Source organism: Sinohyriopsis cumingii, chromosome 16 (genome assembly GCF_028554795.1).
Source record: "Sinohyriopsis cumingii isolate HCF-2022 chromosome 16, ASM2855479v2, whole genome shotgun sequence".
NCBI classification, from domain to species: Eukaryota; Metazoa; Mollusca; class Bivalvia; order Unionida; family Unionidae; genus Sinohyriopsis; species Sinohyriopsis cumingii.
Genome location: NC_142976.1, coordinates 40,130,368 through 40,157,178, shown reverse-complemented (window position 1 = coordinate 40,157,178; position 26,811 = coordinate 40,130,368). Strand labels below are relative to the sequence as shown.

Sequence of the window (26,811 nt, the reverse complement as noted above, 5' to 3'; positions counted from 1 at the left end):
AACCTTTAATTGTGAGGAAAAGATGCTTCCTACCCTTCCTTCTCCCTTTGGAAGGTGCCAAATAAAAACAAAGCCCTAACTGGACACAAAAGTTTATCATGACCATCCCCAGCAGATAAGGCAGTGACAGTGGATCTCAACTGGGAGTAGAGCAACTGACTGAAGCTGGGTTTTGTCTATAAAAACCTAGTTTCTAAAAAGGAGAGAAAGCGACTCATAATTCCCACTGAACCTGATGCAGCCCTGCACTATGGACAGGACATAACAAAACCCTCTTTAGTGTAAGGTTCCCAAAGGAAGCTTCACCCAAAGGTTCATAGGGATGTTAATTAAGAGACAACAAGACACAAGAAATATTCCACTGAGCCATTAGAGTGCAAGATTCCAATGAGACATTCAGGAGCAAGTCATTAGTCTTTAAAGCTCAAAATATCTGATTGGGTGTGCTAAGTGAGAACCTGACCCAATGGCCCTGTCTTTCAAAATTTGGGGGTGCTGGAAAGGGATACTTAATAGCCCTTAAAAGCAGAAATTGAGCATTGCTTGTCTTTGAAAAGGAAGAGAACAAAATTAGTCAATGCATTCATAGAAGGACAGCTAGGATGGATGTGTCTTCTACTATATCAGTCACAAAAGATTCTCCATTTGGCATCATTCACCTTAGGCAATGATCTTCTTCTGGACTAAATGATGCATTTGGCAACTTTGATCAAAAATATTTCTTTGCATAGAGATCATTTGAGATGAGCCAAATGTGCTGATGGAGAATATGTGGGCTGTTATGTAGGAGATAGTAGCCTCCTCTGAAGTAAAGTCCTGGGATGATGCATCAGCAGATCTACATGATCACTGAACCACAGTTACTGGGGCCACAGAGGGACAATCAAAATGTGCTGAGCAGTGGAGTGCCTGACTTTGTGTAAACCTGTGGGATGATCTTGAAAGGTGGGAAGGTGCAGTGAACATACAATCCTATTTCAGGCTGAAAGCATTCATTGCCCAGGCCCTCTGGTTAGGGACTGGGGAAACATAAAATCCCTGTTTGTTGTTCAGCTTGGTTGCAAACAAGTCCGAGAAAAAAAAAAATCCCCAGAAGATATCATCTGCAACAGACTGGTACAGCAACAATTCCATGAGGACTATCTTCATTTTCCTTGACAGACTGTCCATCAAAATTTCTTTTTGTCGGGAATGTGGTGATCTTGGAGGGTTGTTGTTGTTGCTGTGAGGTTTAACTCCATTTTTCAGCACACGATAGGCTATACATGGCGGCCAGTATTAATGGTGGAGGAAGAACCCAGGAAAACCCAGGAAAGAATCACCAACCCACGAGAAGCTACTGACAAGCTTTCTCACATACCCACAATGGCTGAATCCGAGACTTGAACCCACGCAGACAGAGATGAGATGGCAGTAATCTGTAACGGAGAGTGCTTTAGACCACTCGGCCACTCAGGGCCCCGATCTTGGAGGGAAATTTCTTCTAAAACTGCCCTGCAAAGTAGGTTCAAAACCCCCATGGTAAGAGAAGGCACATGTGTGCCTCCTTGTCTCCTAAGGAAAACCACCAATGAAATGTTGCTGAAGAGGATGATCATGCAGCAACCTCTTACTCAGTGTACACCCCGCCCCCCCGAAGGGCTAAGAATACTTCCTTCATTACCAAGTTATTAATGTGGAAGGTAGATTTCTCCCAGAAACACGAACCCTGAAGAATCAGTCCTTTCAGCTCTTGATGAGTGTCCCACACTAACTCTGACGTATCAGTGACCAGATAGGAGTGGGATTGAGGGTGTTCATGGGTATGTGGGCCAGAAATCAGAGATTATTTCACTTCTTGGCCGGTTCTGAAGAGTCAGAAATGGATACAAGGGACTGGTGTAGTTCGTGCCTCAAATCCTGAAAAGCAGTGGAGGGGTAAGCCCTCCAAAGAGTTTCTGCCATCAATGGGGCAGCCCTCAGAAGGTTCTGAGTGTATTCAAATAAAACTTTGGAAGTGTCCAGAGCAACACCTCTGCAGAGGCGGAGAAGCTAGGCTGACATGGTCATGAACAAAGACAATGCATGACTAGAAATTTATGCCACTGCTTCCAATGCTGAAATGAGGTTGGAATGCAATCCTATGGTTACTAGTAACTGAGCCTTTTGCTCTAAAGATTCCAGAGTTTTTAATGGAATGCAAGCCCAGGTCTCTGTAGAAATGATCACATGATCTAACGTCAAGATCCGTAGTGGGATGTTCAGTAGGTCATAGCTAGAAGCAACTATGGACAGTTGCAACATGGAGGGGGGGATCCCCCACATTTGAGTAAAAATGTCTTGTCCCTTGTTAAACCTTTGTGAGAGCTCCTTAATTGTAACTGAGTGAGGAAGAAACAAGAGATTTGCTCAAGAGTTTGCTCCAGAGAGTTTCTTCAAACTGGAAAGAATTTTAGAGTCACCAGAAACTGAAGGTTTGGAGCAAAGGTCACTGACCATGAGGCAGTAAATCTTGTTAACTGCTTTATCAAAAGACCAGCACTCCTTCTCCTCTGCAGCCTCAACTGATGGGTGAGAGGAAAAATTCAAACTCATGCACATCAACAATGACAGAATGGACTTCTTCAGACTGCTCTCTCTCCCCTGGGAAGCAGGTCTAAGTGACACATTGTCTATGTTGTGGGGGAGAAATGGGGGAAAGATGAACCTGAACTGATAACTCCTCCTGTAAAGTTAATAGACTGGTCTTAGCAGTCGACTTAGCAGGTGGGTGAGGGCGACTCCCAAAACACCAAGAGTGTTCTGGGTAAGAAGGTCTATCTAGCTCCCTCTTTTTGACCCAACTTTGTATGATGATGTAGGTCAATGGCCTGCAGCCAAGACTGTATTACAATGCGGCCAAGGTCCAGAAGTCCATGGCCACATGTAGCACTGGGACATCATGCTGCAGACATGTAGCATCAAGTCCCACCAAGTCACATTATCCTGACACCAGGCCAACCAACCCTTACACTAATCTCTTAATGCTGAGTGCCAAGCGAGGCAGCTGCAATTACCAATTTTGTATGTCTCCAGCATCTGAGTCGAATGCTCTAACCACTTAAGCTACCGGAGTGGCCACAAGTAGATAATTGACCAATCACTTACCTGAGGTAGAAGGCCTCACATCCCATAAAAAAATACAAGATAATCAAGTCACCAGGCTTAACAAAAACTAGGGACAAATAAATTAACAAAAACCCAGTAGGAACGATTGCTAACAAAAATGGTAAAAACCACAGAAAGCTATCAGATACTAAATTTGCTAAAGAACCTGTGTTCAGTAACTATGCACATGATATGAAGGTAAACCTGCTTTACCAAGTACAAAAATAGCACAATTCACAATATGGGAAATGTGAATTACAATGATTTGTAATGAACAATAGCATGTATCAATGTGAGTCCATAGACTACAAATGACACCAGGATTGGCACAATTTAACTAACTACCAGCCCTGGCTAGAAAAATGCACAACCAAATTAGATTCACTAAAACCCTGTGATGGGAGAAAAAAAGAATAAAATGCAAAGTCATACACATCATGTATCAAACAAATGCAAATAACTCCCAAGAGAACTTAAATTAACTGAGAAAATAACTCAAACCAGAATATAAACTAAACATTTATGAAGAATACACACACAAGAGATATAGTAAATACACTTGATAACCCAAACGGCAAAGACAGTTATTCATCAAAGTAAATAATGCAAACCTTACAGCAATCCAACCATGAAAAGAATGAAGGGTGTTAAAGTGCAAGGGCAGTGTGGGGTGTCCCAGGGGCAATCCAGTGTTCTAAAATCTTCTGGTTCACCGTAATTCATTTGGGGTATTTTCCACCTCGAAACATACCACCTATGCAAAAGCAACATGTATGGTATTATTGATATTAATGGGGGAAATCTGTTGCATAGGGATAAATTTATTGTTGGATGCAACCCATAGGCATCAACTTGTACGGTTTACTCAAATTTGTACAGTTTTTTCCTTTTTCATCAGTGTATGGCCATACAACCATTTTGTATGTTTTTTTTTTTAGTTTTGTGTGCATCTAGGACTCTTGGCACAAATTTTTTAGCACGAGAACTCAGTGAGACTATGGTGGCCCAAAACAACCAATCAAATCATACTCAAAACTGCGCTTTTTCTTTGATAATGAAACGAGTTTCATTAACGGCTGAACCCCAGTATGTGAAGATCTTGTCGTTCATTGCTCAGAGATTAGACGCTCACTCGAATACCTGTGTAGTAAGTATGTTTTCTTATTTATACATTATTATTTTATTATTTATACTGATTACTATCAAGTACATAAAGTTTGCATCAATTTTCATACTTTACATAGTGTGGCAATCATGTTGGTGTAACTGTAATTCGTCCGACTTTTCTGTGTAGAGATAAAGTCGATTGATTAAAATTTTAACAATATACTAATAAAAAACAAATACTCTACTGATTTTAGCACCGGCATTTTATCTTGCTGTTATAGTTTTGAGTTAAGTTTGTCAGATAGATAATGCAAACAGGAGGATGCATTGCCATAATGACAGATACTGAATGACTCGAAAATATGTAACAATGCCAATTTATATCGTTTGTGACCAAAATCAGCACACCATATAGCAAATTCATAACTTTTGAAACACCAGATGCACAATTTTAATAGAAATGATCAACAGCTTACGAGGCAAATACTGCCAGACTGCCACTTTGTAAAAAAAAATATTTCTAGATTTCAATTTTTGGATAGCTCCTGGTGTAATATCCTCAGTTTTATGGGGTCAAATATAAATTCATAACATATTTGTAATCGGGAGATCTTCCTCTATCACATGTCAAATCTAAATTTTTATTTTTTTATTTTTATTTCTCTCATCTAGTTGAAATATTCCATCCATCAAATGGCTGAGCCCAACTAAAAGAAACGCAAGCTTGAAGACACTGACCAAGGTCGTGGCAAGTTTCAGGCTGATTGGATTAAAGTCTTCCCTGGCATTGTAGATGTATCCAAGTTAGGATCTTCACAGGCTTTTTTGTAAAATATGCAGTAAAGACATTAAAGTGGTGGTGTCAAGCATATATGATCTGGAGGAACACTTCAGGACAAAACTGCACAAAAGAAATTTTGAAATGAAGAAGGAAGCATCCATCAAAAGTTTCTTTGCTTAGCCAAAGCAGGAAGATGATAGTGTTATAAGTAAAAAGAATGAAATAAAGTTTCAGAAATGTAAATAATTATATAAATGTGTCATAATAATTTGTGTATAGCATTTGTTGTTTTAAAACTGTTGATCTGATATAATGTATGAATAAATTTTTTCGTGTAAGGTTTTTTGGTCTTTGTAAGGTTTTTATTGGTCTGGCATACAGGTTTTCATCTCAAATGGCTGACACAAATGATGCAACCACCTAATAAGACATATGAAGGGGTAAATTTTTTAATTTTTTAAAATGAATATAGATTATTAACTGTAGATTCATGTGTTTTTATCAAGTATATCCAAGTGTCTGCTGTGCCCTGGACAAATCTCTCACCTCTACTTGTCACTTCTGTTTCCCTTCTTCAGCCAAGGGTGAATATATTCTTTGCAGTCAAAGCAATGATATAACTACTGCATGTTTGACAGAACTTATACGACAGTGGATCCAGATATGGGGGATGAGGAACAGATTTATTCGCAATCCTAATCACCACTGCCATTTAAGTATTGTTGAGCATAGAACAATTATGCAACTATACACCCACAGCCATGTCCAGTGCTATTGTTTACCTGTCAACAGATTCAAGCGCTTGGGAGTCAAATGATGACAATGGATGAGTGGCATTCAGCTGCATGCTGAATGCATTATCAAATCCCTTTTTTAAAATTAATACTCAGGGATGCCTAATAAGTCACTGCATGCATCTTTAGTGTTAGTCTAGTTTTATCACAACTAAGGTCAGATATATCTGTTTCAGTCTAGTATTAACACACTGAAGGTGTGGTATATCTGCTTCAGTCTCTATTATATCTCTAATGTAGTTTCTAGTATTATCTTGAAAACAAGAATACTACATGTTAGAATTTCTGATGTACTTTTACTTGGCAATATAAGCAACTAATTTATCTGCTCCACAGCCAGCATCTCAATAAATGAAACCTTTAACACCAAGTGAGGCTAAGATGTTGTTGTTGTTCTAGGGTTTAATGCCATTTTTCAGCATAAGATAGGGTATACATGGCAGCCAGTATAACTGGCGGAGGAAGAACCCTGGAAAACCCAGGGAAGAACCACCGACCCATGAGAAGCTACTGGCAGGCTTTCCCACATACCCACGCTAGCCGAGCCTTGGACTCAAACCCACGCAGACAGAGGTGAGATGGCAGTGATCCGGAACGGTAAGCGCTTTAGACCACTCGGCCACTCGGGGCCCCGGCTGAGATATACATGACAGTGTCAGCAAACAGGGTATAACACAATGGCTATGAATTCCTATTTCCTGTACACGTGTCAGCAGGTGTTCTTATGAGTGCTGGTGGCAGCAGATAAGCTTGATGATAATTTCTATTATAATTACCCACATTTACTTATTACAATTCATAATTTAATTGTGAATGCAACTGGTTTATCTGAGCAATTATTTACACCCCAGCTGTGAAAAATAAATTTGCAACTGTTGGATATTTTTCATGTTGGTAAAAACTGATATGTCCATAACTCTTTCACTAGTCTAACAAGGAATTTTACTTATTCTGGGCATCAGGCTATGGAATTTATTCAGCCCTGCATTTATTTCAGTGTTCTATTCACTACAGGCACTACTGTCATACTCTAAGTTACTGGAAGTTAGTTTTGAATTTCAACATACCTGTCAAGTGCCCTTTGTGATGTTAATAATTTTGTAATATTCTGCACATAAATATATTTACATTGACCACTAATCATAGCTGAGGATTTCAAGAAAAAACAGTCTTTGACTTAATATATAAAGTATTTTATAGTAGCAGTGCTAGAGTTACCTTCTCTAGTGGTACCAGAACCTTAAGTAACTTGGTAAGGAAGATGCTGATACCAATGAAGGCCAATCTATGCTGAACTAGGTCCCCTGTGTTCTGAATACTGCTGTCATCCCATGACTGACTGAAGGGGACATTAGTATGGTGGTGAAATTTTATCAGCTTTCCAACTGTCTCCAGGTTCTCTGTTAACTTGTCCACCTGAAGACAATCCATACAAATATGTTCATTAATACTTTCTAAATATCTACACAAGATTCCCAAAACTCTGAAACAAAGTCATGACTTACATATACAGTATCAACTGAAGATCATGGTCAGTTTATCATAATGTAAGTATATTTTGTGATAAATATATTCATAGATAATACAGTGGTCCCCCTCTTATACAACCACCCCTTTTGAACTGGGAAAGTGGCCTTATAAGATGGGTGGCTTTTCCAGAGGGGGACTAACATTTTTGTGAGAAGTATATGTACATGTATATGTAATGTACATAAAATAAGAAAGCTACATACTTCAAAGCATTTAATATCTTCATTTAAAAGTAACATTAATTATTAAAAGGTTCTTCTTGTCTTAAGAATAGACTTATTTCAACTAAATATACATTAATAGTTCTTATTCGTGACAGAAGCGTGATATGCACGCAGGTATTGTTGACATGCATATTGCAAAACCATTCAAAAACGTCATGTAAATCTTGGTACATTTATAATTCTCTTTCCATTTGCTCCATTTTCCCAATGCTGCTGAATAATCTCCTTATTGGTTATAACGTTGTTTTTTTGAGTCTTTTCAGCATAAAATTGTTTTATTTTAGTCTTTTCTACATAAAATTGTTTGCAAGCCCCCCCATGCACACCCACCCCTGTTATCAAGTAGAATACCCAACTTTCTTCTAAAGTAAATACATATCTGTTTACGTGAAAACATGTTAATGTTTGGCAATGATTTATTTGGATGTTGCTAACTGTATATGATTTAATTATGCAGAAGAAACTTTTGTAGAGTGGATGAAATGCCTTCTTCATAAAGGAAGCGATGGAAGCATTGTCACCTGATTTTTCGGTCTTTGTCTTGTACCCTGTTTTGTTCAAGGTTAATTTCTTTATGTGTGTTAATCCACAAAATATATATTTAGCCAATGCTGACCAAGTTATGATCTCAACAATTATGTCTGGAAGTAATCATCAAAGAGGTCGCATTAGAGGGGTACTTTTGAACACAAACTTGTTGGTGCCAAGGGATTCTGGCCTTAAGAAGCAGGTGGCCACTGGTCGGGGGGTGGGGGGCGGTCAAGAGGGGTACCACTATACATACTGAGAATGGTGTAGTGCATAATTTACAATACTTATGTAAATACATTTTCAAATAAAAGTTTTGAATTCATGACATTTAATTGCATGTACAATAATAATAATAATAATAATAATAATAATAATATCCTTAATTTATTTTCCAGGGTCATGTAATAAGCAGCAGCTAGTTTGCAGTTTATCTGTACAAATTACAGAAGGTAAAGCAAAGTATACAAGGACAGCATAATGCTGTCAAAGAGATATATTACAGCTACCATGTGCAAATGTTAAATGATTATAAAATCTGGATTGTTCATTAAAACATTTGTAGAGGTAAACCACAGTGACTGCCTATTCTGCACATCATACTATTCTGTGCAACAATATGTCATTTGTGTAAACATTGGATCACATGTTTTTGGTTGAAAATCCAATTTGTATCAAGAAAGAATGGTCATCTTTAAATTTAGGTAAGTAATATTCATAAGGTGTAAAAGGTATCTCCCATTTCTATTTTCTCATTATCAAAATAGTACTAAATATTTGTGTTCAATCTATGATAACAGGTCTCACTCTTTGTCACATACTGTACATGGCCATGACAAAGTTTTACATGGATTTACCATGTATTCTCTCTCATATATAAAATCCAGCTGCAGTCAGCATAAAACCAGATGCCAATGCATAATATGCAGATGGATCTGGGTCTATGTAGTTTGTTAGTAGTAATCAGTAGAGCAACCAACACAGACCCTGATCTGCCAGTGTATTGTGTTGAAGAAAATCAGGGTCTCTGTTTTTTGCAGTTCAACCCGACATGAAAGTGAATGCACACAATAAGAGAATAATTATAGTCTCACCTATGCACCATACCACAATGTACCAACAATATCTAAAGTGCTTAACTTTGATAAAAAGAGAACAGAAACTTTGCCACCACCATCATGACTGTAGCTAGAAAACTATTATCACCATTTGCTGCAAGAAAAAAGTAAAATTCTTGTCATACCACTTCCCTGGAAGCCACAGAGATGTCCTCCCACACAGCAGGTGTGACAATGTAAGACAAAATATCAAGGGTCTGGTTCATCAAATACAGCAGCTCCATCACCATTTCTTCTGAGTTAGTCTGGAGCAATGGCAAACCTTTCTCAAGAACCGTGGAGCAAAACTGCGGCAATGTCATCTGGATGAATTTTAAGGCTTGCATCTCCTCAAAGTCTGTCTCCTCTTGCAGTGGTCCTGGACTGAAGCCAACACTTGAGACAGTGGAAGAAGATCTGGGCAAGAGATTACCAATACATGACCTTTAAATACAACCACAAAATACGTATGACCTTTACCCTTAAAATGACCCTTACCTTTGTGCCAGGAACTTGACTAATGCATAAGGTGTAGACCTGTTAAAAGTATCATCAAAATATCTGTAGATATTAAAATGTGCAAGCCTAAATAAAGAAATAGGGCAATGACCTACATTATCATTGTGACCTTGACCTTGAGGTGGGGGTGGGGGTAGGACTATGAGTATGTGAGACTGTCAAGTCAAAAGACACAAAAGGCTAAAGGGTCATCAAACTATCTTCCTTGGTTATGCCCATACATGAATAGAGGTAAATTAATTATATTCCTTTACAATGACACTGACTCTGAGGCTGGGGGCATTGATATGGTATACTATACATTATCTATATGTGACATATAGTCTGCAAATATTTCATTTAAATATTTACAGTGATTCAAAACTTATGCTCCAAAGATACAAGTCACATAATGACAAGTTCCCATGCAGTGACCATGATCTTGTTGCAAGGGGACCTGGCTATAGTGTACAACACACTAATTAGGATATATATCGGAGCAAAGTTTCATGACAATCTTGCCAACAGTTACAAAGGCCTGATAAAACAAAGCTAATGGACAGGCATATAAACAGATGGAAGGGCACCAAGCACAACATATCAGACTTAATACGGTCATACAAACATCAATGTACATGAGGACTTGAGGACATTAAGGGTAACTGTACTGCTGCAAAATGAATTTGGCAAAATGGTAGTGCGGCTAGTCTCATTTGATCGTAAAGTGAGACAGCATTACACAGGGTTCACATACTTTTATAAACAAATAGTTCCAGGTTATTTCATGGATGAAATTGATTTTTGAAATTAATTTGATACTTACTGAACAGAATCAAAAACATTTTGGTTTAAAAAATGTATGTTCTTAAAATTAAAAGCCGTGTTTCTATTTTGAGAGGCCCTTATAACATCTGCATTTGATATATGACTACATACCAAAAGACAAACTGTATCATTAAAAACATATATCGGTTGAAATTCACAAATATCTGCATGTAACTCATTTTAATTCACAAAATAAAAATGGGTAACTTTACTCTGCTTAACTGCATATGTTGTCACAAAAAAAATCTTTTAGGAAAACTTTTTAAAAATTTACACAGAAGCTCTTACAAATTATATATCTTTGTATAAAAGAAGATCTGAATTTTTTATATAAAAAAAAAACCACTTATGTTTAGGTGGGGCCCTAACATGTTTTCAATGTAGTTTGACTATAGGCTGTATGTTTAATGCAATCATTGTCAAGGACACACAGAGCATGGTATTCTGCATCTAAGAATGTCTAAGTATTCAGTACATTCCTAAGTAAAGGGATGACTCTGCTATATTAATTGGGGTCACCTGGTGGCCCCAATTTCTACTGGTAGCCCCAGAATTGTTATTTTGAAATATCCCAATTGAATGTTAGTAAATTTTGCTTATATGAACTTTTTCTCTCATTCCACTCAGATCCTTGATATGTGTTTCTAGGTTGCAGGTATGATTTTACCTTTTTCCTCACCTGAAGTTATGTTAATCATGCAAAAGCTTGGCACCGTTTTTAAGTGCATTTAATCATAATAAGCCAGGCTCCAAGCTGACTCCAATATTTGGACAAAATTAACTCTCTCAAACCTGATTAAGGTCAAGTTGATGAACAAGAGAGAAACAGGTGTACAAAGTCACTTGAAACAACTGTTTCTGCATAATTTCATGTGATGCTTAGAAGTTTATAAAAACAGTAAAACTGTTTTTATGAAGCTTTACTACAGTTGTTGTATAACATAAAATGGCAAGCTGGAAAATATGTTACAGTTTAAACTCAGCAGCTGTTTCCATACCAGATGGCCTCTTTTCATAAATCTGTATGATGAAATACAGGATCCATTGATCATTTTTATTAGCAATAGTCCTCGATACATCCACTGAGTGTTTCCATCTGGACTACACAAATTCAACTTTTAGCTTGTTTTCATGGAATATGCATCAATTTTTGGTAGGAATTCCATAGAAAGCAATATATTATTTATGATCATCAAATTAGCACCAAAATTGATCACAGTACATAAACCTTCCTTTTCTTCTACCTTTTTCTCTCAAGGTAAAATTTACCAAAAGTCAATGGTTCACTTCAATTATTAATGCACTGTATTGAAAAAAAGGGCAAAGGGAATATTGTTAAATCAATACAAGGTAAAGTGAACCTCACTCTTTTGGGCCTATTTAGATTAAATGACTGACTCTAAAGTAACTATTTTGCCTAAATTACCCCCTAGAATGGTCTCTGCAAGTGTCTGGATCAACACATGTACACTGCTGAAAAGCTGATAAATTAATTATATAATATTTTTTAAACAGCTGTTTGGATAGCTGACAATACATCAGTAATAATTTATACATATTTTGTGCTTTGAATTCTTAAATTCAACTGAGACTTGTTTACCGAGATATGCTTGAACTCGCATGAAATGTTAAATTATTTTCTCAACCACCTAACTTCTAATGAACCGAATCATGTTTTTTTTTATTTTATAACATTCCATTTCATGCTTTATTCATTGTAAAGGGAATATAATTTTTAATAGTGTTCAGTATTCTAGTTCATTGCCTTGTATCTGCTTGGTAATTATGCTGCAAAGATTAATATTCTTCAAAAGAGAACAGAATTTTAGTTTGCTGGAAACTAATTCTGCCATGTGATCACTGGCTATCTTTATTCCAGTAAGTAAAAAACAATTATTACAATACAGCCTAAATTTATATATCAGAAGAAGAAACAGATCAAATATTAAGGACTTGTTATTAAAAAAAGCTGTTTTCATGTCAAGAGCATGACAGCAGCAACCTCTACTATTCCTGCTACTTAAATGAAATAAACAATTCTGGTGTACACAAACCTTTATAATATTAATTTTATAATCTGCTATAAAAAGGCATCTGAAAATAAATTGCAACAAAAGTTATAAGTGATGAGGGATAGGAGTTTAGGAACCATAAGCCTATGTGTGAAAAATTCCCTCAAATACTCATTTCATGATATAAATTCCCAATTCTAGGGATGGGAGCCCTTAATTTCATTGTTGGAATCATCTCTAAGTATTTAGCAAGGTTTGAAAATCAAATTCACCACAGAGGTGAGTTGGGGGTCATGAAGTTACTATTTAAAAAATTGTTTAAACAACTTATTTCTTACCTGCTTGATGATGCAGATGTGTCCCCATCTCGTCCATCTCCCCGGGGGCGAGTGTCATTCCAGCCCACCACTGATGGTCTCCCATCCACCACAGGGTCAGAAGTGGAACTAGTAGGTGTGGAAAAAGGTGAAGGGGTGGCACTAAAATCTAGAAAAATATTCATGAAATATTTTTATATATAGCTCAATTGGTACTAATTTGTTATATACATTTAATCCAAATTCATATAATAATAATCTCCTTTAACTAATACTTAACTCTCCCAAACAACTAGTTCTTGTGTTTTTTGTCAATTTTTAAGCCATGGCTTTACTTTCCTTTACCAGCCTCCTCTTATTACAGTCCAAACTGTACAATCCTTTGGCCAGTGTCTTAAATGAGGTTACAAAGTGTGTGCATATGGATAATATACTTCACAGTAACATCTTTTCTTACAAAACAAACATGCTTCTGTACAATGACAATGCATACATAGTGCAAAAACAAAATGCAGCTCACAAAGTAGAACTACACGTCAACATATTTTTTTTTAAAGCAGGCATGGCAACAATTCTGCTAATAAAAATAACATATTTTTGAAACACTATGCAATAAAATTATTTCTTTCAAAATGTTGCAACTGGTATTCAAAAATGACAATTGAGAGTTATATTCAGTAATGCTGAGAGACATTTGTAGAGATGAGTAATTAATTGATAATAATTAAGACCTGAGAACATTTTTAATTTACTGTTACAAATTTAGTCAATTACTGAAAATGGTAAGATGGATATTTACAAATGAAGAAAAAACACTATTTACAAGACTTGTCCTAATTACAGCATATTTTAGTGGCTTCTGTTAAGAAATATCAGAAATATAATGGAAAGTACAAATACCTTATACAGAGGTAGGTCTGACACATTTTTGCCCAGAGACTTCAAGAATGATTAGTTTGGGCTACCAATGTTGATCTCAGGTAGCCCAAAAGGATATTTATAGTGAAATGTTCAATCTGATATTCAGTTATCTTTGCATTAGGGTCAAAATATATCATCTTCTATATTAATATTGCTTCCTCTCCATTATTTGCAGAATGCAGGTCCATCCACTATGAAGCTTTCATCCTTCTATAGTGTATACAAGTGACTATAAATGTAAAAACAATACACAACCCACTGATGCAAACAAGAGAGAGAGAGAGAGAGAGAGAGATATGTAATGTATGTGTCTGCTGATTTAAAATCTTTTAATTGTTGTTGTTGTCTCATTTGTTGCAAAAGAGACAATTAAAATAACAATATCAAGGTTGCATACCCACTTTACATTGTTTAGGTATATACAAAAAAAGCGTTTTGATAATATCTGATCCTGGCCCTACAACGACAATAACAATGGGGACATTCACATTGTACCTTGTTTTGGTGTGTATAAACTGGGGTCTTGGTAATATCGTATCCTGGTCTTGAGGCACACAGTGTAGTCACACAGTGTTCTGGTCGCATGTATTCTTAGCTTCTGATTCTCTTGATGAGGTGTTGTCATCAGTGCCATTAAATTCTGAAGAAGAACGAACTTATATCTATGATTTTGTCTCATAACTCATCTAAACTGCTGTTATTAAAATCATTGTACATATCCTATTGTTAGAAAAGAAGGTTTAATTAAAATCGGCTTAAAGTGTTTTCATTCAAAGCCTACTTTAAAGCAGCACACAAACAAATAGTCACTCACAAGGATTGATGCTTTGCTTCACAAAAAGAATTTCCATGAATTCAAGAAAGGACAATTTCTTCCGTTTAACTGCAGAGTGTTTAAACTATCTCCAATATTCTTCAGCTATTACAAGATTTTCAAATTAGCTGCTGTGGTGACCATTTTAGATGTCAAATTGACAACATTTTCATTTAGGACCAAGTAGATATCATTAGAAGACTTTGGCAGGAGTAGTGACAACAAAAATTTTAGGATGGAAATCATGGCTGATATACTAAATGTATAAGTGGCACCATTTTCAATTAGGACTAACTAGGTATCAAAAGAAGTCTTCTAGTGAAAACCCCATCCTGCTCTGGCCATCCAACAAGGAGGAGCAAAGGTAACAATATTTTCAACATGACCACTATGGCAGCCATACTGAAAGCCAGTTTGCAACATTTTCAGTTAGAACCAATCTAAAACCATAAGAACTCTTCTGATGAAAACTGAAATGTGTTTGCATTTTAGAGGAATAACAGTAACAAGATTCTCAAAATAGCTGCATTACTGGATATCAGACTGGCACCATTTAAATTTTAAAAAGTGTTCTGGTGGAAAACCCATGCTGGTATGACTTTCATTTTGGAGGAGTAACAATAACAAGATTTTTAATATGGGAGCCATGGTGGTCATATTGGATATCAGATGGTACCATTTCTGTTGAAGGCCAACTAGGCATCATAATAATCCTTTTGGTGAAAATACAATGTCAATATTACCATCCATCTAGGACAGTGGTTCCCAACATGCCAATTGTTGTTCTTTTAGGCTCCATTAATGGAAAAAATACATAATGACAAAAAACTAATATGAAATCAGTAACCATTGTGAATGAATTCATATTTTATTCACCACAACAACAAATATCTACATTTGATAAACAGTACTGTATGTGTGTGTGACATATTATTGAGTCAGTCTATTCCCTGACCCTTTGGAATAACCCCCTGATGTCCATGCCCCACAGGAATGGAACCACTTATCTAGGATAAATAGTATTAACAAGATTTTCAAGTTAGCCATCATGGCAGTGATATTGAAGGTCAAATCAGCACCATCTTACAATTATGAGCAACTAAACATCATAATTTGGTTCTTTTAAAACAACAAAGTATCTTTTATGTTCCAAGAGCCAATAGGGAATATGATGAGTCATAAGCATTAAAATCCTTATTGAGATTAATCAAACATTTCTGATAAAATTAACTAAAAGAAGCCAATAATTTCATTAGACATGAAGTCTGTTTTACTCTTGATTAATCACGTTAAGTGGATTTCCATTACAGAATTTCTAATGTGGACAACCATATGATTTTAGTGACAACCAGTTTTCAGTCTGTCTAACTGACCTGTGTGTGTGTGTGTGTGTGTGTGTGTGTGTGTGTGTGTGTAATGAAGAATATTAATTACTACAATCCTAGGGCAACTGCAATAGTATACTGGGTGGGCTACCAGAAAAATCTACCTCTGAATTTCAAATAAAAGTTTTGGATGGACATAGTATCTTTTCAAATCTGAAACAGGAAAAACATCTTGGATAATGTGTCAAGTGTTTCGTTAAATCCATATTTTCTCATAAAGATGTAGTATTTAATACCAAACTAACCTTAATAATATTAGGTCTTTGTAAGAAGATTTCTGCTGGGAAGTCTTGGAAAACAACATCACTAAGGAATTCACAAGTACTGATTAGTAGTGGAGGTTCTCGACTCTGCAGAGATCTGAAAATCAAGATTAACTCAGTAGCATCATACACAAAAATTAAAAAAAAAGGGAAGAAGAAGCTGGGGTTTTCCAAAGAAAAAATTCAAGGTGGTGGAAAGGAAGACCTGAATTGATAAAAGCAGTGAAAATTTATATAGCCTTTACATTTAGAAACTAAAAGTGAGCAAGTGAAATAGTAATAACCCAATTTTTACTAAAGAACAAAAACAAATTAGAATTTTGGGGCTATTTTCCCTACATCATTCTTGCCTGGTTGGTAGGTCAAAATTATAATTGTCACCCTCTTGACGGATAAAAAATAAAGTAAGTTTCTTTCATTAGCAGTTGAATTTTTCGTGACATTTTTTGTCACCGTCAAACACCAGGTTAGGAATAATTAGTATCTGGTGTCATTCTAGATGTTAAAACAGAACAAGAATTTGCAAATAACCAAAAGGAACAAAGAACAAGCCCAGTCATCTTCAAATATGTTTTAATTTCGATGCTCTGTTAATATATTTAAAGGACACTGGCATTAAGGCATGGTGGCAAGCACCTGTCCGACATTAAGGCATGTTGTATCACCATGCTTGAATCACCTGTGAAAGGTCTAGGGAATTAATTTACAATGTTCCATGAGGGAATACTCCGAGCATATTCAGTCCAGAAATTCATGAGATTCTGACTTCAACTCCAAAGTAGCTTTTTAATTTTATAGATTACTGTGACTATGAATGCACAAGACAAAAAGGTACTCTAATTTTTTGCAAGGACTGAATAGCAACCATGCAGTTTTGTTAACTACCGTATATAATCGCATATAAGCCGAATAATTTAGGGAATAAAAGGCCTGGAGGAAGGGGGTGGTCAGCTTATCCATGGGAGAATGTCTAAACTTATGTTGACTAATGTAATGGCTGTAAATCTTGGCACATGAAACAATAATTATTTTTTGTGTCCTAAGACATAGGCATGTAAAAAAATGACTTTCGGTGACCCAACATTTATTAAACTGTTACAGAGTACTATGATTGATTTTGTTATTATTTTGCATGTGCATATTTTCTGATTTCGAAGTTAAATAAAGGTAAATACAGACTTCATAATTCACGGGCTGGTTGTGTTTACCAGGGAGACCATGCTGAACTACAAAGTACAGTACTTACACAGTGCAATGCGTGCATAGCATCATTTAAATCCTTACTTATTCCCAAACATATTAGATGCAGATTTTGCTTTATTCATTGTTTCGACCAAACTGCATTCTTCCAGAAAACATTTCAGCTAGTCCTTAAAAGCTGTTTCATTTACGTTGAATCATGTGCTCACGAGTTACTCATTTTCAATGATATAAGCAATCCTACAAATTGAGGTAATATTCTTAAAAAGGTACACATGTTTAATTGTACAAGGCACATAACCATCATAATTTACATGTTCACGAAGTGTGGTAATAATAAAGACTTAAATTCTCATCAAGATCAACTAAGCTCAACATCAATCAATTTTAGTTTTGTGTTTTAGCTGAACAAATATCATAACTTTCCACACAATGGTAAGCTTGATGTTTCGGCATTTCCTTTGTTGATAGTCGGCGAATTTGTCTTTCGTTTTGCGACAGCAGTACAGGCCAGTTAATCATTAAAACCCTGAAACTGGCTTGTGATAAGAGGGAATTCTGACTGGTAATTATACCAGTACATTGATGTGTAATTGCCTTTTGTTCCATAACAATAGCATGATTACTGAAGTTTTGTAAAACGGGGTGTAAGGCATACCTGTCAACTTTTCAAAAGCCAAGTAGGGAGACTGAATAAAAAAAATAGAGATTGGGACCTAAATTCAGGAGGTTTTTCGTGGCATTTCTAAAGCCTTGTTTTCACTAAATATTGATCGATCTTCCTGGCCCAATATGCATGAAATTTGCATAAAGACTCACCGTTTCTCCCTGTGACATTCCCTATTTTCATATTCTGGTCAGCTGTGGCTAATTAAAAATGAATCCTTATCCATGCAACTATTTTGTGAAAATGATTGGCCCTCTGTCATAATTCAAAGAAACCATGTTCTACACTACTGTGTGTTACACAAGCACCAGCAATTGATTGGCAAATAAAGGATTCCCAATTTTGTTGACTAAAGGTACCACAATAGCCAGCCTCATGGTACTGTACATGTGGCAACTATTTTCCCCGTCTTTGTATATCCGATCTTATTCGTAAAGCATTTACTATTGTTTATTATAAAACATGTATTCTGAATTAGTTGTTTAGGACACATTTGCTGCATCGTATGTATTTTCATTTTTCTTTTAATTTAACGATGGTAATTAGAATTGGTATATATGGTATAAAAATGCCAGGTGTTCACTATCATAAGTTTCTTTTGTGGTAATGGCGCTATATCATATGGTGTTATATCATTCGTAGTGATCATTCTTGTGATTGAAATTAACTGAGGACAATTTTATTGTTGTGATTCATTTTTGTTGTTCTAGTTTATTTTTTTTATTTTTGTATTATTGTAGCGGTAATAAAATCAATACTTTATGTGAATAATGTTTTAACTTAATATTCTATTTAGTGAAGAAGCGAATTCTTTATATTAGTAAAGTAACTATTTCATCACAACAATAATTCACAGGTGATACAACAGAACATGTAGGACTTTTCTTGTTTAGAAGAAATGAAAATCGAAGACATAATGTAATAATCAAGAATTCTCTGCAAAAATCAGAAGATATTATGAAATCGGGAGGAACGTATGGAGTGACCCCAAAAATCTCAGGAGTTTTTTCCCCTCCAGGTGTGAAAGCTGACAGTTATGGTGTAAGGTCCTTTACATCAAAGCCAACTACAACTCATCTTTTACAGTATTAGCATAATTTTTGAAGCATTATTTCTGAAACTTTATTATTGTATTTTGAGGATATCATTAAAGTTTAGCGCAATGGTGCCCATGACTCGACTGCAAGGGATGTACTTAATTCAGCACGTAATCAAACCTACAATGTACATGCGGTGGTGCCATTATGTAAATACATTCAGTAGCCTAATTGCGAGCGCTGAATCAAACCGTATTGTTTGTTCATTGTAATGTCATACTGGGATTACATTTTAATGAGTTAGGTATTTACAATTTCAAAGCAAAGTAAAAACGTAATTACCAGTGCACTGATATAAAATGTCCAATGCAATAATGCATAAACAAACAATAATCAAGTCAAAAGGGAGAGGTAGCGTTACAGCAACTCGCAATTGATAAATTCTTGTCATCGTTCAATCAAATTATACACAAATCTAAATTAGGCAAAAACTATAAGAAAACAGAAAATTAAATAAATTAATTTTCAAACAAGTTTATACCATTTCTTTTTAATAATCCTGCATGCCAACCTCAAGATAAATATACATGTAATTTTTTTAAATATAACTTTGCCTAAATAAATGCATTTAGAACTTATCTCGTGCATCTTGAGATGTCTCGGAGTTGTAGGTCGGCTTATATGTGGGTCATGCACTTTTTAGTGTTTATACCTGTTTAGTTTTGGGGTCGGCTTATATGTGCATGGGCTTATACGTGAGTATATACAGTAGCTGTGCATCACTAGTTTAAATCAATTATCAACCAATATCATGTAGTTACTCTTCATCATCTGACATGATCTGTATCAATTTCATCAGAATACAGGAAGAACTTACACATCTGATACAATTAAACTTCTCAAGACCAAAATCCATAGGGGTAAGATTCAATTGTTTGGGGTGTAAGGGGGTGGGAAGTGGGATTCTTAATGCGTTCTTTACTTTCACCAAGAACTCAGATGTGATCAGATGTTGTCTAACATAAATATTGTTTTGATAAAGTATTATCAGCCAGTCCATTTTTACATACAAGCAGATATGTAATAATTAAAATTGTGTTGATATCTGTTTTTCCATCTCTACTGGGTTTTTTAACTCAGTTATTACACTATTTAATTAACCTTGGCAACATTCTCTGATTAAGTTTCGGTTTTATCCATTCATATTAGTGTAGAAATAGTATTTATTGTGGTTTTCTGAGCAGAAATGCTTCAGTTTACGATGTAAAATGTCTTGCTATTCTATGAAATATATTGGGAACTAAAAACATGATTCAATTTAAGGAGATTTCATTATTTACCATAGTTTCAATCTTGAGAGGTTTCACAATACTAAAATACCTTCCATTTTTGTTTCTTTTTTAAACCTTGGAATAATATATGGTCACTTTACCCCCAAAAATGTCTGTTACCAAAGTTATCTTATGCATGCTTGTAATTTTAGCACCCTAAATTTTAAACACTTTAAATATGACAGAGCATTGCACTTAAATTCACTGCAAAAAATTGCTAGAGATTAACTTACGAGTTGGTAGACACAATGACATGTCTATCTGTGGAAGTCAGGGCAAGCCAGGGAAAGGTAGTCATTCTGAAGCAGCTGGGTGATCCTATGTAATAATAATAACACTAATAATAATTACAGTAATAATAATAATAATAATAATAATGTGGATCCCTGTGTGGATCCCCTTTTTTCTTAATAGAAAATGCCCCCACAATAGGCACCCATATGTAGAATGTGAATAAAAGGTCAGTTAGTGTCCAGAAATTTGAATCAGCATAATGAAATTTACAACTTGTAAGAAGAAATTATATATTGTGTTAAATTTTCTTAATAAAATATATTACCAATACACGTAAAAGATAAAATACAACAAAAGTTTTATAATTTAAAATATTAGCAATACCTATTGGAGGCAATATCTTAATAAATAAATACCAATTAAATAAGTTTTAATATGCACTCTTGTGTTCAAACATGAAAAGTGTCATCTGACCATCAGAGTGATGCCCACGAGCATTACCTTGAGAATCTAATTAAGTAATGAAGACATTTTGATCTCCAATTAATAGATATGTTCACTGCATTGTTACAATCAATCTAAAGTTGACCTGCATTGTTTTATCATGTTAATCAATCTTTTGTATAATATCAAGTAATGGGAGTAAAACTACAAAAGACAAACATCGCACAAATCATGTGGAGAAGTTAGCAGTTATGGTCTCCTATTTTTTTATGCTACTCCAGTTAAAATAAAGGTAATTTTATATAGGTAATTTTACATAAAAAGCGAACAACTTTATTAAAAAGAGCTCTTTACTGACAATTATTCCCAGTGTGATTACAAAACGAGTATTCAGACATTAAACAGCCCCATTACCACCATCCCCAGGATATTTCAAGGACAAGCAGAAATAATGGCATCCCCATCTTGGTTTTTCAGGTTCGTCATGTCCTTGCTTACAATCTCGGTTTTTGGACTCTGTAATGTGCAGCATACAGGACAGAGGTGTATGCAGGAACAACATTTTGTCTTTCCACAATTGTTGGATTTGAGAGGTAGCAATTTCTTCCTAACATTAATGTAATCAGGGAATGTATTCAAAGGAGAAATTTATATCCTTGAAACTAGTAAATTGTTATAATCGAAATATCAATTAATTTACATCTGTCTCAAGGGGAACTATTTGTTGTGCACAGTGACACAGACCAAAGCAAAACATAAACAGTAAACAGCTGACATTACTTTACAACATGTCCTACATAAATCTATTATATACTTTAGATAGTCAACATGCAAGAGAAAAAATTATAAAAAAATGTTTCGAGTGAATAACGGATATATATCATCTTGTGGGTGAAAAACTCATATGTTCACCATTCATAAAAATATTGAGCTTTCACCTCAAAGACTGAGACAAGTGTAAAATTTTGCTGGGCAAGTACAATTTTTTGTTGCTTATGACAAATATTTATAGAGAATATGAAGATAAAAAATCTGGATTTTATTTATTTTTTTGGTATGAAAATCTTGATTCCATGGAGCATAATATTTTCAAACATTTTTCAGCCATAAAGATGGAATGATGAGAATAACATGATATGACCCTTTCATATTTTATGATGGGACACTAAAACTAGATAACAACTGAAAACTTGAAATTTTAATCATTACAGTCTAATCTCATAAATCTGACACATATCAAACATGAGGTTCAAAGGGGATTGAAATCTGACACATATCAAACAAGAGGTTCCAAGGGGATTGAAAAACTTACACATCGAACATGAGGTTCAAAGGGGATTGAAATCTGATGCACATCAAACATGAGGTTCAAAGGGGATTGAAATCTGACACATATCAAACATGAGGTTCGAAGGGGATTGAAATCTGATGCATATCAAACATGAGGTTCGAAGGGGATTGAAACTAAGACTGCAAGAACAAGAAATTTGGGTCAGCAGGATCATCTCTGAAGAAATTTGTTCCAATGCTACTGATTGCATCATTTGTACATCATGAAAAGCTCTTTCTGTCAAATTTGGTAAAATCTGCTGAGTGGTCTCTGTGATCAAGTCAGTTAATGTTTTTTTTATTTTAATAATGTTGATCACATTTGATTGCAGACTGGCATTATTTGAACACATTTTAAATGCCTTCATTCAGATATTCTTTCTGCTAGAATTGGTCAAATTCTGTCATTTTTTTAATTTATTACTGTTTTCAATAATAAAGTAAAACCTGTTATGCACGACCTTTGCTATGAGTAACCACCTGTAATTTCCGACCACAACTGTAATGCATGGATCTATTTTCTTATATAAACACTCTGTTGTGAGAGACCACCTGCTGAAAACAACCAGCAACAGCGAAGTCTTTGAAAATATGCATTTCGACACTGCTATGAATGACAGCATTGCAAAAACATGGATAATCTCCACCAACCTAGTTTATTTAATTTCCTTAACAATGACTACATATACCGTTCTGAGAATAATAAAATAGGCTGGCTACCGATATCTGAAATAATGTAGGTATGCTTCTTTGTTTTTTATTTTCTTTTGTAAACTAGACTAAAGTACATGTCAATTATTACAGCACTTAGCCTGGTTCCCAGCCTTATCATAGCTACCGCTGTTATGTAGGACCCAGAATCCAGCACCATAAAATACTGTATCACTAGAACAGAGACAAACACCACTGACCTCTATGTAATAAATTGTAACAACAACTGCTTTGTTAGTAAATGGTTCTGATAAAAAACAAACATAAAAAGAACAAAAAGAAAAATGATTCTGGCTGCCGGTGACAGATGCTAAAGTCCATAAACCAGGCTAATGTAAGTCACAAATAACCACTGTAGTGCCGAAATTAAGGTAGTGGTTGCGTATATTGTTTGTCACTAGAGTTAATCCTCATTGCCGGGGGGGGGGGGGGGCTTGTCATGCTTGTTGTTTTTTTCCCCGACATCATAGCGATTACATTCTAATCACCAAGCTGTTGTCAATTCAAGTTGGTGTGACTTGGTTACACTCTTTGTTTATAGAGTTAATCCCTTTGTGTCTCCATTGAATTAAGTCGTTGACTTTTGTCTCTGAGCAAATGATTCTGTTTCTAGATGAGATACGAGATTCTTTTTATTTCATTAATTATTAGATATGTAATGCACATGTATAGATTTTCATATTTTCCCAAAGCCCAGTCAATACCATCTTTACAGTCGATATTACAACTGAGCACTTACAATGTTAACACCTAGTACCTTAACAACAATCTACAAACTTCCAACAAAAAGAGACAAATTTTAATGCTGAAGAAAATAATTATTGTAAGTGACAGAAATAAAAAAGAGCTGACTACCACTCGCAAAATAGTGGTTTAAACGTTGGTAAAACAAATTTTGGGGTGTTATAAGGAAAATGAGTAAATCAGAAATGACTTCATATCCTAATACACGTACATGTGATCTTCAAATGTAAATGTGATTTCATGTTTAATGATAGAAGTATATCTTTACTGCTATATAATTTTGACTTCAGATGAATGCATATAATATTTTAGCAATTATTAATAAATAATAGAATATAGGTATGGTGATTGTGGTTATTTTTCTTTAAATTTTTCAGGAACTGGATCTTGGAAACTGGTGTTTTTGTACAAAACTGTTATGAGACACCACGTATCTTGAGAGACTGCACTTTTGTTGGCAGAAGGGGCGGTCTCTCATAACTGGTTTTACTGTAGCGGCTATATTTGATGGTGCAATAACATTTCAATAGTTTTTTAGACATCTTTAAAAGTTCTATCTATTTTTAGAAAGAGCAGTCATATCTAATAGTGGATTGGTATAATTTTTAACAAAACTAAATGGCCTTTTATGCCAGGATGCTTTCCAGGAAATATAATCAAATTTTGTTGAGTGCTGTTTGAGAAAAAACTGTGGAACACTTATGTCAAAGTTATGCTTACCTATTTTCAAACTTTTTTATTTCATTACACACGTATGTCAGAAAATTCAAGACAAAATTTGTACTAATGCACACTCTATTTACATCCAATGAATTAAATGCTAAAGATGATGTAGATATTTTGGAGTCAATAACATTGAGTACTTTATTTTGTTATAAAAAATCTCTTCCCCAAAATGAATTTTTTTACACATTATTTTCCACACTATCATGTTTTTAAAAAATCACAAGAAATACAGTACTTTTAAGCTTTAACAAAGGTATAACACAGTAAAGACGGATGGACAGACAAGGATAACACTATTTACCCATACAACTGTCATGGTAGGGCATAAAAAGACCAAAGTATACACGGTCCTTACAGTGTTTTATTGTACCATATTACCTTCCAACATCCCAGCCACTTCTGAATTGGGTTCAGTATTCTGGAGACCCTCCTCCCCAAAGTAGCCCAAAGGTGGTTCCCTGTAGTCCGGAAGACATGAAGGTTCTTGCTGGCAAGATGATGGAGCATGTGCAGAGCTGGCTGTCCATTCTGCTGTATTTCTGGACAAAGTGGAATGCAGGGTGCTTTCAAACTCTGGAATAGAAATTAAGGATTTAAATAAAAGGTACCTGCCAGCTCAAAGTAACATTAGGGTTTGAATCAAGAATAAATCAGTTCTAGCTGGGATTTGATTTCTTCTACGAAGACCTTATCAAGCCTGTTCTGCATAGTACTCTAAACCAGTAAATACTATTAAAAGAAACCTATATCTATGGATGATAAAAAGGTTTATGACAGTACCATACAATCTTGTTAGTACTAATTATGTATACAGCATTGTTCTCCAAGTTAAATATTACAACATTTTTGTGCAAGAATATTTAACATTTCCCCATAGCAAGTATCTATTGATACTAGTTTCAGAAACTCTTTGAAAAATAACAAATGAGTTAAGTTTACAGGTAATAAACCATGCACATGAGAAAGAAAAAAAATTCTCCACAAAGAAATCTGCAAATGTTTTAGTAAATTATTTTCTCCAAGAATATTTATCTGCTCAAATTAACCTTAGAAAAAACATTCTGCCACCAATCCAATCCTGCAATTGTGGACAGACCAAAAATTGACCACATTTCCCATCTATATAACATATAGATGAAAGAAAATCTTACAAATCTTTCCCATTACCTCCCCTAACAACCATTATGTGGCTATGATTGCTTACTCAGTTTTAGCTTGAGAAATCCCTCAACAATGATGCTTGCATTTTGTGGGTAGGCGTATGAAGCTTTTATATTAATGTGACAGGGATAGTATTCTCAGCAAAATATAATTTATTAAAACATTTGCTTTCTCTTTTGAATACATTTACCAATTACATTAATATTAGGTGAAAAGATACTGCACATTTATTTTATCCACTGACGGAAGAATGGCTGGATTCCCTATAGGAAGCACACTCTGCTCTCCTAACATGATAGAAACACAACTGACAGTCAGGTAACCCATGACAACCATACACAGATAACAAGAAAACAAACTGTATTCTTCAAACCAAATTCTGGGTGAATCCAGCAAAAGCATTAAACTAATGCCTGTGAGGAGATTAGGCTGACATCAACTGGAAGTGGCACATGTCTGGGCTGCAGCCACTCAACCCACTAGATTCTATTACCCTCTCTCTGAAGCTAGATCAGAGATCACAGGAATAAAACTTGAGATGGTTGACTGTGCTTGCCAGCAAACAGCTTGTATTCTATCTTGAATCAAAGCATTACATTCAGACGTGAGGCTTGCTGAGAAGTCTCAAATCTCATGAGCTGAAATCTTCATGAGGCAAATTTAACTTTTTAGACTTCAATGTACGCTGAGCATAATACCCACTTATGCCATGATTCAAAAGAGGTTTGCCCAACAACTTCTCTCCATGTGCTCTAAGGATCATGGACATGATCTTGCACTACTGCCTCTCTTCTCAAGGGGATAAAGTGTATGACCAGTCTTTCACTGACAGTGCTGACTGCCGTCAATTTCTGCTATAAAGCCTGGTCATGTCATTAGATCCATGAAACCACCCAATCTGAACTAGAGATAATTTGGGTCCACTCTAAAGTCATGTAACTTGCTCATTCTGTATGCCAAAGCCAAAGTTATCAGAAGCATGTCATGTAAGACAGCAGCTTCATT

General features: G+C 35.3%; 1 protein-coding gene across 1 annotated transcript in view; it reads right to left on the bottom strand.

Moving 5' to 3' along the window:
• Positions 1-26,811, bottom strand: part of LOC149780264 (rotatin-like) — a 118,296-nt gene that overhangs the window by 78,558 nt on the left and 12,927 nt on the right. The window contains exons 4-10 of the mRNA XM_089936360.1: positions 25,024-25,218; positions 20,691-20,775; positions 16,205-16,319; positions 14,256-14,400; positions 12,861-13,008; positions 9,334-9,604; positions 7,027-7,224 (exon numbers count right to left, since the gene is read on the bottom strand). Of these exons, the coding sequence (XP_089792486.1) occupies positions 7,027-7,224; positions 9,334-9,604; positions 12,861-13,008; positions 14,256-14,400; positions 16,205-16,319; positions 20,691-20,775; positions 25,024-25,218 (1,157 nt within the window). The remainder of the gene's footprint in view (positions 1-7,026; positions 7,225-9,333; positions 9,605-12,860; positions 13,009-14,255; positions 14,401-16,204; positions 16,320-20,690; positions 20,776-25,023; positions 25,219-26,811) is intronic.